The 18571-nt window shown below is 40.4% G+C and overlaps 1 protein-coding gene across 1 annotated transcript in view; it reads right to left on the reverse strand.

Moving 5' to 3' along the window:
* PTN (pleiotrophin) overlaps positions 1 to 18571 on the reverse strand; it is a 77918-nt gene that overhangs the window by 10934 nt on the left and 48413 nt on the right. The window contains exons 2-4 of the mRNA XM_039708245.1: positions 12812 to 12921; positions 11180 to 11353; positions 9988 to 10149 (exon numbers count right to left, since the gene is read on the reverse strand). Of these exons, the coding sequence (XP_039564179.1) occupies positions 9988 to 10149; positions 11180 to 11353; positions 12812 to 12920 (445 nt within the window). The 5' untranslated portion in view covers position 12921. The remainder of the gene's footprint in view (positions 1 to 9987; positions 10150 to 11179; positions 11354 to 12811; positions 12922 to 18571) is intronic.

Consider the following 18571-nt stretch of genomic DNA (forward strand, 5'->3'; position numbering starts at 1 on the left):
GAGCAGAAGCCACACACCATTTGAACCAGTCTTAATGTATAAGGCACAAAAGGGAGGTAATTACATTTTAATGGAACTCAAGCTTTGTAAACCGAGATTTGCAAGTCTTTATTTTCATTTATTGAAAAGAAGGTAACAATTCACTCATGGAACTGCTGAACTCCTGTGCATAAATATGAAGCAGTGTCCCCAAAAGCAATATAAATAATACAAAATAGCAAAAGCTGTGCTGATAGAAGGTTAGAGTAAAAAAGTACCACATCGGATTTTCAAGATGCAATTTTCCCAGGGCCTAGCGCTCACTCAGTCTTACCAAGCTCAGAGGAAGGCATATTTTAGAAAGGCCTCTCTACCTTTCAACTGGAGCAAATTTTACAAAGCACCAGGTTTCTATGGTGGTAAAGGGCAAAGGTGCCATGGGGTGCAGGGAGCTTCTGAATTTTGGGGATAAAATGCCTGTCCCTGTGGAATGCAGAAGTCTTAGCTTTGGTATAATCAAGGATTTTATACCTTGGAAAAAAAAATCTCACAGAGATTCACACTCCTGTCTAGGAACAGAAACTGTATTATCCTGTGATTTCCAGGACTGTAAAAGTACCTGGATTTCAGAAAAACATTTAAACATAGTATTTCTATTTCTTGTAAAGGAAGAGAACTTTTCATGGCTATCTAAATAGTTTTCTTCCTTTTTTCCTGTACTATATACAGCATTTATGTATTCCAAATGGTTTAAGAAGGAAAAACTATATTATGATAACAACTCTGCTCCCTAATGAATTCTTCTGAAAAGCCTCTTTGAGAAACACAGTTCTACTGGATGGGGGAAAAAAGCAATAATCTACCAGCTGAACAGCAGCACAAGGCACCCCTCCAATCAATTACCCTGATGAAACTTTTACTTCATTAATAGATTAAAATGGATTACATCCCTTATATTTTAGCCTGTGCTCCTTACCAGCTTTCTCTAGTTATCTGTGTTCCTCAATTTCTTCACACTTGTGTTCACTCCTCTCCATCTGGTTTTTTTCTGCTTCTCACTTTGCTAAAGTTTTGTTTTGGATAGACTTTAATTTGTTCCCAGCTGAACACAGGAATGATTTAATTAAGATCTAAAGGCTGCAGTGCCCCCATTTAAGTCAGAAAGTCATGCTGCAAAGTGTGTTAGGAATTGGGAATAGCCAGATTTATGCTGGTAACAAAAACTGACAAAGGAATGGAACTAAGTCACCACTCACAGAAAATGTGTCTATAATTTTTCTTTCTCATTAGCATTGCAAGAATAAATAAATGTAGAGGGAAAATAATCCAATTTGTTCTAAAATGAGCCACAAAACTCTGAAATTATCTTAGTCAGAAGCCACTTCTTGAATCTGATATACTGATGTAAGACCTTTAAACCCTTTCCTTTAACATCCCAGCTTAAACTAGTGAGGAATTACAGGGAGCATTTATTTAAGAGAGAATTTGCTGAAACCAAGTATTTTCATCAAAAAGGTTTCCCTTTGATGATTTTCTTCCTTCAAATATTTGGGAGAAAAAGTTTCAAAACTGCCTATGCAGAGGCACTCAAAAGACCACAAAGACACACACAACTTCTGACTTTGTTCAGTGGCCTAATAGCCCGAAGGCAAAGAACATGAAAGTTTCATCTCATTTTCTTTACATCTATGTTAGCCCTTAAGATGCTAGATCTTAAGAGTAAGTATTCAGAAGACTGCAATGAATAAACTTTTCAAATCAAGGCTGTTTTGCAACTGGAATCTGCTACAGGGCTCTGGCTAACACTTTCAGAAGTAGTGCACTTTGCTCTTCCAGTTGGCTTCTCATCTGCCTCGGGTACATTCACACTGCTGCTTGTGTAGGGTAGGGACTATCTCAGTGCTCTTCATCACGTTCTGAGCTCAGCACAAGAGTGACACAGTCCCATCTGGCCCTTCAGCCCCCTCCCTGGCTATGCTGTACACAAGATCCCCCTTAATGCCAGCAAGACAGGTGCAAGCACAGGCTGATACATTAAGGGTTTACTCGCTGCATTCACATGTCTGCAGGAGACTGCTGGAGAGAGAAAACTAATAATCCTTTGGAACTTTAGTATATACCTATGCAGAAAGTCATTTGTGGTCAATACAGACCAATAATGTCAGTAGAGAACCTATTTTATTCAGTTAGCTTTTGAAAACCAGGCACATGCCCTTCTCAGCTGTGCTTTCTGCATCTGCCCCAGATGAGCTCTAACCTTGGGGCACAGGACATGGGGCTGCCTTTGATCAGTGCTCACCACTCTGCAGAGTCGCCTGCAAAAGTTTTGCAGTAAGCACAGACAGAAGGAAAGATAGAGATATGGCAATGTGGAAAATGAGATGGAGGAATAAAAAAGGGGGTGGGGGGAAAGAGAGCTTGAAAGGAAAGGAAGTGAAGAAATAGAAAAGAACAGAATGGAAGGAACAGGACTTTCTCTCTGTGTCACTGCTGGGAACAGTATTGAGGGTGAGCATTTGCTGATGGCATACCTTTTATCACAGCAAATCCCATAGCTTTAGGCATTTTCATGGTTTAAAGGAACTAACTAATGCCAAGGAGGCTGGGCTGCTCTTATGAGCCAAGAAAGTGAGGCAATGAGCACATAACAGAATTGACACACACAAGGCTATTAAGCTTTCACCCACAAAGGTCTGCATTAAACCCTAAAAGAAACAATGTTAAATGAGAATTCATCAAATCCAGTTCTTCATCTTTTGGGATAGCACAGAAAAACAAAAAAAAATCTGAAATACAAACCAAGGGATCAGAAAAACATGGAGATTAAGGTTTCCATGAAACACCCCAGTGTTTTTCTTTTCAAAAACACCTATGAAAGCTGCAGAACAACTACAAATGGCAAAATATTTAGTTTAAAAAAAAAATCTTCTCTCCCTCTCCTATATGCATTTCCCTCTCCCTGGAATTAGGGTTGTGTCAATCAGATTGATATTATGCTATGATCTGACAAGGCATTCAAATTATTTATCCAAACAGTAAAATTTTTCACAGGTACAAAAGCAATCTCAAGGGAAACTACAGCAGAAAGCCTCCAAGAAACATAAGGAAATGGAAGCAGAAAAGCAACCATTAAAAGACATCCAAACTTTATTAGTTATGGGCTGCACTGGCAGCTTATAAACAGCTTGAAGCTGGTCCACACTGTAAGCACCATTGTGTTTTGTTTTTCTCATATAGCTTATTCTCATTCCCACTGAAATTGAGAAACATCATATTTCCTCCTGTCACAGCAGCAAGGAGCCAAATGACAGAGTCATGTCTCAGAGCCTGAAGTTTCCAGTGAGTTTTACTTCACCTTGAAACACAAGCCTTGTCCTCAGACTACCACTGGGAAACACAACCAAGCATTTAGTGCCCAGTCTCGCCCCTCTGGACCACTGTTTCTTCTCTTGGTTTTCACATTTCCCAGCACCATAAGGCATAAATTATTCATGACAAAACTGCTTCTCACAATGTTTATGCAGTGCTTAGTACAATGGCACCCTTTTTCGGCTGGGGCCTCTGGGCACTCATGCAATACAAACAATCATGATGATACCAACAATAATAACAGCCAGCTATGCTTTTCCCACTGGCCACACACTTCCAGTGTCCTGTCCCACAGAGCTGAGATCACTGTATTCCACTACAGGCTCCTGGTCAGTGCCAGGGGCCATTCTTCACTAAACCTGTCTCACCCTTTAGAACACGCGAAAAACCTCCCAATTTTACCTTTCAGGTTTTTCTTTAACTATCACAGCTGTTTCCTAATATGAGAAAATCCCTCATTTTTATAACTAATTAGTTTGAGCAGATTCTATTATTCTGCCTCCTGTAATACTAATTATTACACTAGCTGCATGCCTGCACAACTAATGAGTTACATTAAAGCTGGGGAATTCTAAAACCTACAGAGGGAGATACAGCATGACTGCAAAGCCAAAACAGGAGACACTAGCATCTTTCAAACAATACAAAATCACAGTCCTAACAAGTCATTTCCTCTCAACAAGTCTATGTCCCCTCCTGCTGCTTTGTGCAGTTGTACAAAGGCAAAGCTGAGGGAGGGCACCCCAGAAAATGCAACTTGTCCAACATGCAAAATGAAGTGGTCCAGCTTCATCAGTGCAGCACCCAGTTTGTCTGAGGAACAAATGGCTCAGGAGAGCAAGTCACTCACACACTGTCAGCTCCTTGCAAGAACAAGCAGTCCAGCCATCCTGCCAAAGCTGGTCAGTGTGCTCTGGCAGCACACTGCAAGTAAGATGTTCCCCCAACAGGTAGGCATCTGCCACTGGCATGCTTCAAAAACCACAGGCTGTTTTCTGTTCCTGCCAGCAAAGTAAAGACAGGGATACACCTGCTCATTAACACAAGTCCATCTCTATGGTTTGACAAGAAGCTTCCTGAGAAGACCCAAGATAAAATGTGTTTAATGCTGATGGGAGTCCACTGAGATGACTGACATAAAACCAAGGACCCTGATTAAAGACTGAAGTTCAGACACTCATCTTGAAGTCCATTGTCACATTCTGATAATTTTATTTACATGATAAAAGGGATCAGCAGCTCCTGCTAATTTTATTTACATGATAAATGGGAGCAGCAGGTACTAGCTACATGCCTGGACCTGCCACTGATACTTTGTCATTCTGGAAAATCATTTTGCCTTTCTGACTTTCAATTACTACTTTTCTTCTAATCAGACTTCCTGAGCTCCAAGGAGTGATAGCAGGATTAGCTAATTGCTGCCTGTGAAGATATACAGATAAAAGAAACAAGACAGGGCAGATTATTTATACTTCACTCAACTCTGAAGTAAAACTCTTCAAATTATATGAAATTATTAAAAATACCGAGTGCAGTCCATTTCATCCATGCAGTAGCATATACATCATGTCAAACACAGGGAACTGTACTGACACCTTGCTATGCTCTCAAATGCTAAACGTGATCTGAATTATACGGAAGAGATTACTGCCATTAACAGCTCAGTTAGGTCATGCCTTTATGTGGGAAACCTTTCCAAACACTGCATGTTGGAGGATGTGATCTTTGGTCGGCACCCCAATTACTAAAGAAAACAGTGGTGTGAGCAGTGTTAATATTTGCCAACCTTAGCACATATTTTTCCTGTGTGGCAAGGACTGAGCTGAGTCATGACAAAGTAACTGATAGATGTGATATACTGTAAATTGATAAAGAGTTGGGAAGGGAGACTTATAAAAAAGAACTAAATACAGCCAGGTGAAAAAGTTATCAGAAAAGAGCATAATTCAAAAAAATGAAGAGTACATTGTAAAAATGGCAGGCAAACTGCTTATTCTATTTAATTTTATCTTAATCAGAAGACTAAATATCTGCAAGTACAACAGTTATGGGGAGAGAGAGAGGAAGAATGAGAGTGACAGAAAGAGTGTAGGAAGAAATAAAACCCATCAGGCAATCCAGCTCAATGAAAAGAAATTCCTCCTCTTTTAGCAGTTCAAGAAAAACGTTTCCTGAATCCTGACAATCCTCCATTCTTCTGCTTTCTGGCTGGCTGGAACCTGAACAAGCATCAGTCAAGTCTGGGTGGGTGTGAAGCTGGCCAGATGGAGATGTCGGAAGCGTTTTGTGCTCCTCAGCGTAAGCTGACCATTGGAGCAGCCACTTGACAGAAGTGCCTGAGTCTGTCACATCTGTCAGGACAGTTTAGGGAGACCTTCAGCATCACCAGCCTTGCAGACACTGCTTACAATATGCAATTGTGTGTGCTAGAGAAGAAGTACCTGCCCCCACTGGGATTTTTTGATAAAAATCATCCTTTCATCCTTTCTAGACTTCGTGACAGGCTTTCTCATGACCTCATTTGTGGACCAAATACACAACAAACCGTGGTGCCTGGGACATCACTATCACATTGCTGACAATCTGTCTGCCTAAATGTACAGTATTCAAGAAGGAAAGATGTTTTTCATCCTGTGTTACCTGCACTTTAACCCAGCAACCCAGGAACAAGCCACTGTCTTCCAGTCTGAGAGCATGTGAGCAAAACTATGGAGTAAAGAGCTTGTCAGGAAGCCAGGTAAGATTAAAATTCCTGGTTCATCATCTGCTCTCATCCTTTAAAAAAGTTGTAATCCATAAGACAGCTGCTCAGAAGTAAAACAGTACTGACAAAGACCAGTTGCTAAGAAGAAAATATTTATTTTTTTAGTTTCCAAAATAATGGAGAGTGCTTAAAAAGGTTTTAAACTTTTCTATGGATCCTTACTAAAGATAAAAGAAATCCATAAAAAACACTCAGATTATCAGTTTATGAGGAAGAAATTGATTCCCAAAGTTTATGAGCATCTCCTGCTTTAATTTAGCCCAAGTTTTGTCAGAGATCATAGAAAATCCTGGAAAACCAAACTCTATTTTATCAACAAATCTGTAAAATTGTAAACCCTGAGATCTTTTTTTGCAGGTATGATTTTCCTTTCTGTTAAGAATAGATCCAACTCCTATGAACAGCAGCCGTTTTTGAAATCATTAAGTGAGAGGAGGGAGACTCATCCTATCAGCAAAGCTGCCATATGTTGATGGGCTGGAAAGCAACAGTAGAGCAGCATCTACACTTAAGATCCATCAACTGGCATTTTCCTCAAAGAGCAGAGAAGGTGAGGAAGAACTTCAGACACCACATGCCTTGAAGGAAATGTGTCAGGTGAAATTTGATGCACAATGCTTCATTGGTCAAGCCTAGACAAGATAACCTGTTTTAGCCACAAAATTCCTGGAGTTCTTAAATAATCACATTAATTACTTTTTTTTTAAAAATTAGGGAGAATTTTGAAGGTCTCAGATAGTCCCCATGCAAACAATGACCAAAATTAAAATTATATTCAGCTAATTTAGTGGGTGTAATTAACAATAAGAACAATGAACAATAAGTGGGTGTCCTCTGTAGAGGACATGCTTGGAATACTGTTTACATTCCAGTCTCTCCATAACAAAAACTCTTTTGCAGTAATAGAAGGAATTTAAGTAATTCAGTAGTGAGTACTCTTATTGTGGATAAATTCTTACACCAAGAACTACTTAAGTCAGAAGCTTTAAAAGATGGCGACAAAAAAAAATTAAAAGATATATAAAAGTAGCATTGATTGGAGAAGCTGAATAGGGGCTTTTTTTACTGACCTCATTTACAGTATGAAATCAAAAGGAAAATGGACATAATAGGTTATAAATACAACCTAACAGAATAAAAATTTCACCTCACTGGAAAGGGGGTTAGTCAGGAAAATCACAAAAATAACTTTTCTGAATATACAGGTACTTTTCAGTGCAATATTTTCAGTCAGTTCTCATCTGCTTTTGGTGCTCTCAGCCTGTTGCTGTCAGAGGGGCATGCACTGGTGCACCTCTTGAAGCAAAGATCAGAGAGGTGACCATTCACAGTAAAACAGATTCCTGAACTGCTGAGCCCCTGGCTGACTGCTCTGCTGCCAGAGCACCCAAATGCCAGCAAGCCCCTGCCCTGCTCGGCCAGGGAATCCCAGTAGGAATGGACAGCCCTTGATCAGCACCCACAGATCTAGCTGGATATCAGTACAGACCTTTCACGCTTCAGCAAATGACCTGCTGCTTCCAAATAATGCATCATGGGCTTTCTTTGTTATACTCTTGAGGCACTGATGCAAAGTTAGGGGTGAAAAAGGAAACTGACATGTAACTGTAGACCATTTGAAGTGCTCAGGCTACAAGTCAGTTCTTCCCATTTCCAAATAAGGAAATTCATTAAGATTCTAGCTACAGATTGAATGCAGTTTAAATAATTTTCTTTTATCTTAGTTGTTGCTTTGGACTTACCTCCAACCTGTCATTTCCTTCACCTCAGGACAAAAACAAATATTCTCATTCCAGCCAACATGCCAGCACTCTGATTTTTAACTCTGAAATAAAGTTCAGTGGGGCAAAACTCTTCACACAGAACTAATCTGCTTGACCTAATTTCTTCCTCTAGTTCCTCCTTCTGGTGCCAACACACTGCCCAGTGTAGCTCCCGTGTAGTTATACCCACAGATCTGCAATATGGACTTAGCTCTGAGCCCAGGCAGGCTGTGTGTATGTGACTCCTATACCTGCTGCTCCTACTAATGCCAACAGCAGATGAGTGAGCAGGTGGCATGCAGAAGATTTCTAATGCAGATCAGGAGAGCAGAACTGCCCACAGTTATTATGATTAAAACCCCACATTTGTACCTATTTCTCTTTTTGCATTCCTTCAAATCAAATAAAGCCAGGTTTCATAATTAAGTCAAGCCCCATAACTGGTTGCTGCAGTCAGTCCCAATCCAATTTTCAGTCTCAGCTATAACTCACTCCTAGACTCTAGAATCAGTTAAAGTTGACTCAAATCCAGCAATTTCTCAAGCTCTGCCTTTAAAACTCTAACTCAAAAATGAGCTTGTACCACCCAAGAGCACCGCTCTCACAAAACAATGCTGCATCAATGCTCTGCTTTGTCCCCATCTCCCCCTGTTCTGACAGCCACTGACAGGATATAGATATATGACTCAGTGGCAGCAGGACAAGGCAGAGGCTTGAGGGGCAGAGGCCTTCTGGCAGCACAATAGGAAGCCTCATTCAGTAAACTCCCAAAGGCTCCTTAGGCATGGAAACTTGGTGAAAAAAGAAAACAGCAAAAACATGAAAAAAAAAATTCTGTCCCCCAAACTGCTAAACAATAAAATCACACATCTCAAAGCCCTTCCTGCATTCCCATCCAATCACTCAATCCCTAAATGATATTTATTGTCACCAGCTCAACCCACTCAGGTGGTCTCTGAAAATCTAGTTGCAACTTTACTGCTCCACAGCCTGTCACTGTCTGCACAGGTTCTGTACTTGTCTGATAACTCCATGGATGGTGGGCAAGGAAAACCAGTGACATGGATGGATGGATGCATGCATGCACACACACACACACAAAGCCCGTGCAACTTCTCTGGTTGCTCTAGCAGAGCAGGCCACCTGCAGGTACTCCTCTGATCAATGGTGCACCACAGCCCACAGTCTGAAAATTGCTTGTCCCAGGTGCACCTGTCACATATAATCACATTTATTTGTATTGCTATCCGAGTATTCAGAGCCTGGAATGTGTCAAACCCTGTTGGTTTTAAGTAAACAAATGTGAGGGTAGCATAGCTTTTATAATCTACTTAAAACACATTACTTTTGTATCTCAAACAAGATCTCACAGCTTTAGCTTCCACTATAAATCATCCTATAGACATAGCACCTGCTATTCCAACAAAAGAGTACATTAAAAGGCTTTAATGATTAGAAAGAAAATAAGTTTTTCTAAGGGCCACCTGGAAACACAAATGCAGGGCATATGTCTTTCTGTGTACCAGGAATTATACTGTCAGTCGCACTAAAATAAGACATATACATTCTGTACTGTTCTTCCTGCTATGTTTGAATAAGGAATAAACAGCCCCATGGGTGCACAATATTTTCATATTTCAGTGTGCAGTGAGAAGAATGTCCTTTCAATGTAACTTGTCCAGAAGGAAAACAGTCCTTTTTTTCAACTAGTCATTAATCAATACTAAAGAAAACCTATATAAAAGATCTCTTTATTAAGGGATATTATTTCATGTTATTATTTTTTTTTCTGTTCTCATTGACAAGTGCGTTACAAAATATCTTTAGTCTGGAAGTCTAGTTGTGTAAGCAAACTGGTAACAGTACATGTGTTCTAAAGCTAAAACTGGAGCTCTAATCTTCAGCTTACTTTTCAAGTGTGAGACAGCCTTGACTATGCAGCTCAGGAATATTCCCTGTCTGAGCCCTGACAGACAGGAGCAGTGCAGAGCTGAGGAAAGGCCATGAAAGTGCAATATCCTGTACAACTGAGCTCCCACTGAAGCATGCAGGACACCGCAAACCCAGTGATTTAAGTGAACTATCATGCAGCTTCCAGCAAATGGAATTTACCTTGAGGTTTGGGTTTGGTAAGCTTCCCACAGGGCTTTGAGATTGTGACAGTCTTCTGGCAGTCAGCATTATGAAGGGCTCTCTTTAGGTTCCCAGTCCGAGTCTTCAAGGCCGTGTTCAAGTCACATTCTCCCCAGGCCTGGAACTGGTATTTGCACTCCGCTGCAGCAAGGAAAAAAGAGGCAAAATTTAAAACACAATGACTGAGCATGAAAACAAAAATGTTGTGAGTCTAATAGGATATCACAGGCAGCTGGTGCTTACAGACAAAAAGATGTGCAACTGAAGAAAAGAATCCCAAGAAAACTTTAAAGATTATTTGTTATCTCATCCCCTTCCCAGTGCTTTAAAATTTAATCCTCTTGCTTTCACATGGATATTGCATTTTTTGACATATAAAGAGAAATCCATTCAGGTATGAATATGAACAGCAACAACAAAAAAAAAAAAAAAAGAAAGGAAGAAACAGCAGTTTAAAATGTCATTTACATTCCATATCATTGTTTCTCCATTTATGTGACACCAGAGGTTACCAAATAAAGCTTGAACAGTTTCTAGGACGTATGTGCACCCATAAACTTCTCAAGTCTAAAACTGCAGTGTTTGTGATTGTGTTGGTAAGGTCACAATAATTTCAAAATCATGCAAGATGTTTCCTGGAAAAAAAGGCCAAGTTTGCAAGAGTAATCAAATTTGAGTTTTGGACAGACATCTTGTCCAGGACAGATCTGACATATCTTCCCAAACTGGTACACACGAACCTTCTGAACTGAACAGTAAAAATGAAATACACTGGAACTAGAAATATACTGGTCTTCACTCCCTCCTTTCACTGCACACACAGGTAGCCAGTCCCCCACGCTCCTCATCACACGTTGTAAAGCCTGTGACAGCCACTGCAGAGGTTCACTGATGTGAACTTGCACTACTGCCCTAAACAGAGATGAACACCACAGAGAGCAGATTTCAGCATGCAGGAAGGCAGAGTTTGTAGTAAGTTATAGGGACTCTCTGCAAAGGAACTCTGAGGCAGCTGCCTTCTGATGCCCTGCATGCTCTAGCTCTGATGAACCTGAAATGCAAGACTAACACTTTCACCAAGACATTCACAGAGCTAAACAGAAAAAACAGGCTTCCTGCTCCATAGTCAAAATAAAAACCTAAGAAAATCCCTTAAGAGAGGGATACTGACCTCCAAATTGCTTCTTCCAGTTGCAGGGAATCTTACACTTCTGAGTCTTGGTGGTTTGTTTGCACTCAGCTCCAGTGCGGGTGCCCTCACGTGTCCCCAGGCCGCAGTCGCCATTGGTGGGCACGCAGACACTCCACTGCCATTCCCCACAGTCAGACTTCTTCGCCTTTTTCTCTGGATGAAGACAAGAAACCAAGCAAGAGAACTTCTCAGTATCCAAAGCCTACGGAGAAGTTGCCTAAACTTAATCAAAGTCACAGCACCTAGAAGGGTGAGTAAGGAAGACATTCATAACACAATGGCCTTAAAAGCAAAAGGTTTGACATTCTCTTCACAATTCTGCAGAGACAGGTCAGCCCCTTTGAGTCCAAAGCAGGATGAGCATTCAAACTTAGTCCCACTGCCATGTTTGCTACTCCATTCAGATGGACTAGAAATCTAAAAACCCACAGGGATCACTGACCAAAACATGTAGAATGGACCACACTCAGAAAGCTCTGTCTCCAGTAGCTGCTGGCATGCAAATATCCTCAGTTCCAGCTGAAGCACTATACACTACACAGTGAGAAATGTATGTGCTGAAATTGTGTATCAGAGGATTTGAGCACCTCCAGGAAACAGCTGTGGGATGCAAACTTTTTATTTCCTATACCATGTCACATTTTATAACAGAATACTTCAAAGGCAAAGGAGCTACATGGAGAAGTGTACTCAAAGTGCTATTAATTCAGGTGGGTTTGTTGCTCAGAGAAAAAAGTAAGGATCATGATTTTATTTAGATCCTTAAATAAAAGTCTTATGAGAAAAGATAGCAATGTTATCAAACCCAAGGATTCACAAAAATAATTACTTACGTCCCTAAATTATCACAAGTAACTGTAAATATACTTATATAAATTTATGTTTTTCTTCTAGGTCTTGCATGTTTATGCTACCATTTTCTCATATTTCCACAAAGCCAAAATGGTTTAAAAGTTCCCTTTTTTTAGTGGGAACAGTAATCCTGACAGACTCACAGTTCATATTATCTGGTATACAAGTTGTCTGAAAATAATAAGACCTTAAGAAAAACACCAAAAAATACGTTCTTTAAAAAAATATCAAAACTGAGTTCGACAGATATGAATTTTCCACCCTGGGCCAGTTTCTCTTATAATGAAGTCTGAGTTCATCACTGACAGAAAGCAACTACTGCTGGATATCTGGCTGTCTGTGCAGCAGCGAGTTAGTACAATTCTTTGTCAGAGGATTTCCACATCACACAGCACCAGTGTAGTACTGTCATATATAACACTGAGGAAGTGACATAACTGCTCCTTCATCACTCCTTTTTGGCTTCCCCTAAGTCAAGCATGAAACTATAAATGGAGCACATTTTAAGCTGCTTTGCAATATCCACTGTGTGATAAAGCAAGGACTCCAGTCTCTGGGGCTGTCAATCTTCCACTTGACATGGAAATCCCTTTCCGCTTCCCTATTTAACACAGAACAACATGTCACAGCCAAAAGTCCTACCCTGAGGGCAAAAGGTTAACAAATGACCTGATTTCATAACAAAACCAGAAGCATCCAACATTCTCACACACATGAAATCTATCTTGGGGATTAACTCTGAAATAGCCTGGACCTTACCTGGTTTCTCTTTCTTGCCAGCCTCAGTGGTACTCACAGCTGCCAGAAGGAAAACAAGTGCCAGGAGGGCAGCTGTGAACATTCGACGTTGCTGTTGTTGCTGTTGCATTCTGCAGATCAATGACAGAAAGGAAAAAAATGGTTAGTGAGACTGTAAAAAGTGGGACTCCAACTAAAGCATTTTTGGGAAGCTCTGCTTCAGGACCACAAGATACGAGCAAGTCAACATAATTAGCTATCGCCAGAATGGCAATTATCTCCACTTAAGAGAGAATATGAAGATTTTTAACTATTTTCCAGCCTATGTAACCAAATCCCTGATCTACAGCATTGATGTTATTGGAGGAGTTTTGCCATGGGAACTGTAACTACTGCTTGTCTTCTAGAAACCTGTTAGAGAAACAAGGATTCCAATTAGCTATCACCAGAATGGGCAATTATCTCCACTCCAGAGAAAATACGAAGATTTTTAACTATTTTCCAGCCTGTGTAACCAAATCCCTGATCTACAGCATTGATGTTATTGGAGGAGTTTTGCCATGGGAACTGTAACTACTGCTTGTCTTCTAGAAACCTGTTAGAGAAACAAGGATTCTGACAGGTCTGGTACTCCTCTCCTCTTTTCTGACCTCTGACTGTGTAAGAATAAGCAAAACATACACTTCATTTTTCACTTTATCAACTCATATGAAGTAGGGAATACTTTACTGTCCACCTTGCAAGCGTTGAAGTTCTTATTAGGCTTAGGTGACATTTGAAAAGAGCTTCTTTCATAAAAACTTATATAGGTGATATGTGATGCATTATCTTAATTGTCATTGGCATGTTGCTACATACTTCTTCCTTCCCCTCCAATTAGCATCTCTTCATAATATAAATTAAGCTAATTGTTTGAAATGCAAAGTAGGCACAGAGATAGGACTTGCACACACTGCTAGAGGCTATCCACAGCACGCTAATAAACCCAAAATTTGGATTTGGGAAGCAAATATTCAAATACAAAAAGGTATTAAATACATTTGCTTGGGATTGAAGCATCATTCACTAACCAGTCACCAAAAGTCATTCTGAGTTTTCCCTCTCCTGTTTCTATAATTTGCACTATCTCATTTTGGCACTATTTATCAGAACACAGGGCCTTCAATACATAATTTAAAAATAAGCAACCTCCCCCTTTCCTGGAGACATTTCTCCAGCAGGCAGCTAGGCTCCAAGGTAGTGGACTTGAGATTGCTTGGATGAAAGGAAGGTTTCTCCAATCTTTTTTTGTTTTGTTTTCCTTCAAACCAGGACCCATGATATTCACGTTACACCAGCCTTCAGAGGAGGGATAACAGTGCCACTAAGTCTTTAAAACTCAGCTAGACTGATATTTACAGAGTTTAATGGCAGCCTGATTTCATTCTGCTGAGCACAGCAACTGTGGAGGAGAAATATTTCTCAACATGAGCACAGAACAAAATGTATTTGAAATTTAATTTGGCACTCCTCAGTATTCTCTGCTGGCAACCTCTTGCCCAAATGCAACATAATTATAACTGACATGGAAAACAGGAGAGGAATCCCAAACATGGAGACTTTTAAGTATCTGGCTTTAATATCATTCTAGAAGTCAGATGAGACAACTTAATAGCTGTGTTGAAATAAAGTTTATTTGAAGACTGCAAGAGGCCTGGCATTCAAATATCTGAAAGAGCTGTCATTAGCACCAGTATAATTTACTTCAAAAGAAAGTATCATTTCCCATGAAGAAGAAGAAAGGGCCACCATTTTTTCCAGCAAACTCAGCCTAGAGTAGAGCACGTGAGTTGCCAGAGAGCTTGGGATTGTTTTACCTTTTCTTCTTCTGCTCCACTCTGAGCCTCGCATGTTTCACAGAAAATTAATAAAACAAATTAAATAGATAAATAAAGACACTAAATAAGCAATTAAAAATGAAATATGCAACCTGCCTTTTAGCTCAGCTTACTTTAAAAGTAAATTTCTTTTCCACAATCAAATGACCACCTCTTTCATGAGGAAAAGCTAAGAAAATTGTATTTGTGCAGCCTGAAAAGAGAAGGTTTGGGGTGACCTAATTGCAGCCTCCCAGGATGTGAAGGGAGCTCCTGAGTAAGATTAAGAGAGATTTTTTTATAACAGCATGTAGTGACAGAACAAAGAGGAATGAATTCAAATTGAGAGTAGGGTTAGATTGGACATTAGGAAAAAAAATCTTTACTGTGACTGTGGTGAGGAGGCAGTGGAACAGGTTACCCAAGGAAGTTGTGGAAGCCTCATCCCTGGAAGTGTTCAAGGCTAAGTTGGATGGAGTGCTGAGCAGTGGTCTAGTAAAAAGGTGTCCCTGTCCATGACAGGGGGCTGGAGTTAAATTATCCTCACGGCCCCTTCCAATCCAAACCATTCAATGATTCAAACACAGTTGCCATACGATTTAAAAACCAGACTCCACACTCAGTCCCTTGTCCCTTTCCTTTGGGGAGCTTCCCCACCAGTAACACTGCACATCCCCTAACACCCTGTAATTTATCTTCTCACTTCATCTCTTCCAATCAGCTTTCCAGAATCCTTTGATGAAGGAGAGAGTTAATTTCATGGAAGCACATATAGCAGGAAATACAAACACTCTGTCAAGACACTCTCTGCCGGGTGTCAGAAGCTGAAGCAAAGGCAGCACTAGTGGTTTTACTCTGCAGGATGCCACCAAATACAAAAGATGGTCACAGTTTTGGAGCTGCCTCCTACATCCTTGCTGCCCACCCCACGGACCTGGGATGTGGTCACACATACCCCAGAGGCTCCCCAGTCATTGGGAGTCATGGATAATTGTTACTAGGGAAGCTGCCTCATATTAAGTTGAAAAGGACTCAAATTTAAATCAGGTTGACACTCTTTTCAGCAAAACAGATGGGGAAAATAGTTAGGTTTTGGAGTCTGAAACATTCCAGAAGTCCTATAAACAAAACCCCACAGAGCCTTTATATAGCATGTTTTCCTAAGACTCAAGACTCCCCTACAGCCAAAACACTTGCCAAATGTCTAATGCAAACACTAAACCTGCAGAGATATAGATATGTTGTCTCTCTGCAGAGACCCAGGCTGCTTCCTGAAGTGCCTTTCCTATATCCACAATTGAAAAGCCATGTTGTACAAATGGAGATTTTGCCTCGCACCACACCAACACCTCAAATGTGATGTAACAAGTACGACTACAGAAAACCATTTAACTGTTCTGCACAGTTTGCATGGTAAACAGTAAAGGTGGGTACTCTCACAAAATTACAAGCAGCCCATATGTAGTACTCACAAAATAGTAGGTATTTTTCCCCAAAAGGCCAGAAAATACCAGCAAGTATATGAGTACAATGTTCAGGTTTTTTGCAAATATTTTAGCTGGCAGTTAAAAGATAGATTAAAATAAAACTCACCAGACCAGACTTGTTTCTTCAAACAATATATTCTACTGAAAATAACTGTGTCTTTTTTGGTTTCCTTTTTCAAAATTCAAAGGTGACAGTTCTTTCTTTTTATTAGATTCTTTGATAACATTTTTTGTTCAACCATTGATTTAAAGAACTGCCAGAACTGGTAACAGCAATGACATAAAAAGTGTTACACTTTATACAAAATGGAGTCCTCCTGGATATTTTGATTTTTGTAATGAGCCAGCCCTCTGGCTACATCAACAATAACAAGCAAATCATGTGCCATGAGAGGAAAGCCTCCCTATAATCCTGCATGACAGCTCCTAAACAGAGCAAAGTGGCAGCATTTAAACAAACGGCAGGGGTACTTACAACCACAGAAAGACAAAGATAAAAGTGAAAGAAACAAAAGAGATTTTTGAGGCATGGGATGCTACAGGAAACTTCAGAAGAGAGAAAAGGTAAAGAGAGAGAAACAGAGTTTAGAACAGTTTAAATAGGAAGGTGGAACAACATGAAGACAAGAGCAATCACATAAAGAGCACGAAAACACGAAAGAGAGAAGAGAGGAGTGGTTAATGATAGTTAAACACTAAACCAGAGAGTCTTAAAAAAGCATAAAGTGTAAAATGAAGGGAGAATTGAAGACCAGTTGAGATACACCATAGCAAGCAACTTATTGCAGCAAGAATAAGGCACAGGAATTACTTAAGGCTTACAGTTGATTTCACAGTCAATCTCTGCTTGGGAGTAAAAAATGAAAGGAAAATTTTTAAATGGCAGGCAATCAGAGAATTAATGGCTTAATCAACCATCCATCCATGGTTTCAATTACATGTTGAGCCTCAGAAAGAGAATCAGGCAGAAATCGCTCCACGGCTGCAGTTTAAGGGACTTTTTGAGCAGAGCTTGAGCCTCCCACTCTAAATCCCACACTACCCTCAATCTGATTTTACAGTTCCACTCAAGTGGGCAGCCCAAGGCAGCACAGGCATTTCCATGCTGTTCTTAGACCACTGGATCTCTGCTAGAGCAGATCAAGCTTGCCAGAGTGACTCAATCTGCACTTCAACAATTAGTTTACACCCAGGTACTCCTGAATCTGAACAAGTCTTTCCTGAACACAAGCATTCAGAACAAAGCAGACAACTTTGGATGAAGCTCTATTGGTGAGCAAGAGTTTATTTTTCCTAGCCTGACTGAAGCTGGCATATGCAACACATCCCAGCATCACATATGCCTTTTACAGGTGGCTTTTTTGCTGTTAATAACTTTTATGCACAAGCCCTTCCCTTCATCTGTTCTTTGCAAAGCAATTGGCAAGGCCCCAGATTATAGAAGCAAGTATTTCATTATTAGTCCATATGAGTGCAATCTACCACTCTGAACAATCAGGTCTTCTCACAGTATTATAACAACCTGTCCAAATCCTCCAGCTCTTCCAGTATAACATGCCAAACACCAGCTGTGTTGATGATACTGTTAAGCTGCATCTATAGCAACACTGAAGGTATTGCCATTGCTAATGATGGCCCATGGGCTTTGGAGACAGTTTGCCAGGGCTCTGGATCAAGGCTTGTCAAAGTTTGCCCTTTCTGAGCATTCCTTCTCCTATTCACAGCTTTGTCATACTTGCTTTAGCTGCAACAGCATTTCTTCCAATTGACCAGCCAGCTGTGGTTGATTTGATTTACTTTCCTTTGTCATTGTATGGAGTCACACAGGTTTTGTGACTCTATTAGGATAACATCATATAAAGAAGTGCAGGGCTGGTATGTTAGCAAAGCCCTTGAGAAATGTAGACACAGGATACAGTGCAGAGGAATACAGACATGGAAGATATGAGATGGGGCACCAGCTTATCAACAGAGACACAAACACTTGCTATAAACAACTGTCCCAAGGTCAGATAAAGAAATTCAGACATGGACCTGGACAAAACTGGAGAGAGGGGTAAGACAGAGAAAGCAGAAATAGTTTCCAGTATACCTAAAAGGTGTCATCTGTAGGAAGTTTGGATATAACAAGACTGCAGACCAATGAAGGAGAGAAAGGTATCAAAGCATGCTAGCAAACATAAAAAAACCCTCAACCCCAGGTTGATCCTAGAGCAAGGAAAAAGAAACCAGCAACATGAGCATCCTCCTGGACAAGGACCCCAGAAGATGACAGGTCACCATAACCATCTCTACCACCCACACAATGAAATCACCAAGCTGAGGGCTAAGAAGAGCTGGGGAAGGGTCAGCATAACATCAGGAAAAGCAGTTGAATCTAAGTGTATTTATAACAATTTAACTGGTGGTGGTGGTGGCATTGTTGCTAACATTATTAT

The sequence above is a fragment of the Passer montanus genome, unplaced genomic scaffold (assembly GCF_014805655.1).
Source record: "Passer montanus isolate IOZ18808 unplaced genomic scaffold, ASM1480565v1 scaffold20, whole genome shotgun sequence".
Lineage (NCBI taxonomy): Eukaryota > Metazoa > Chordata > Aves > Passeriformes > Passeridae > Passer > Passer montanus.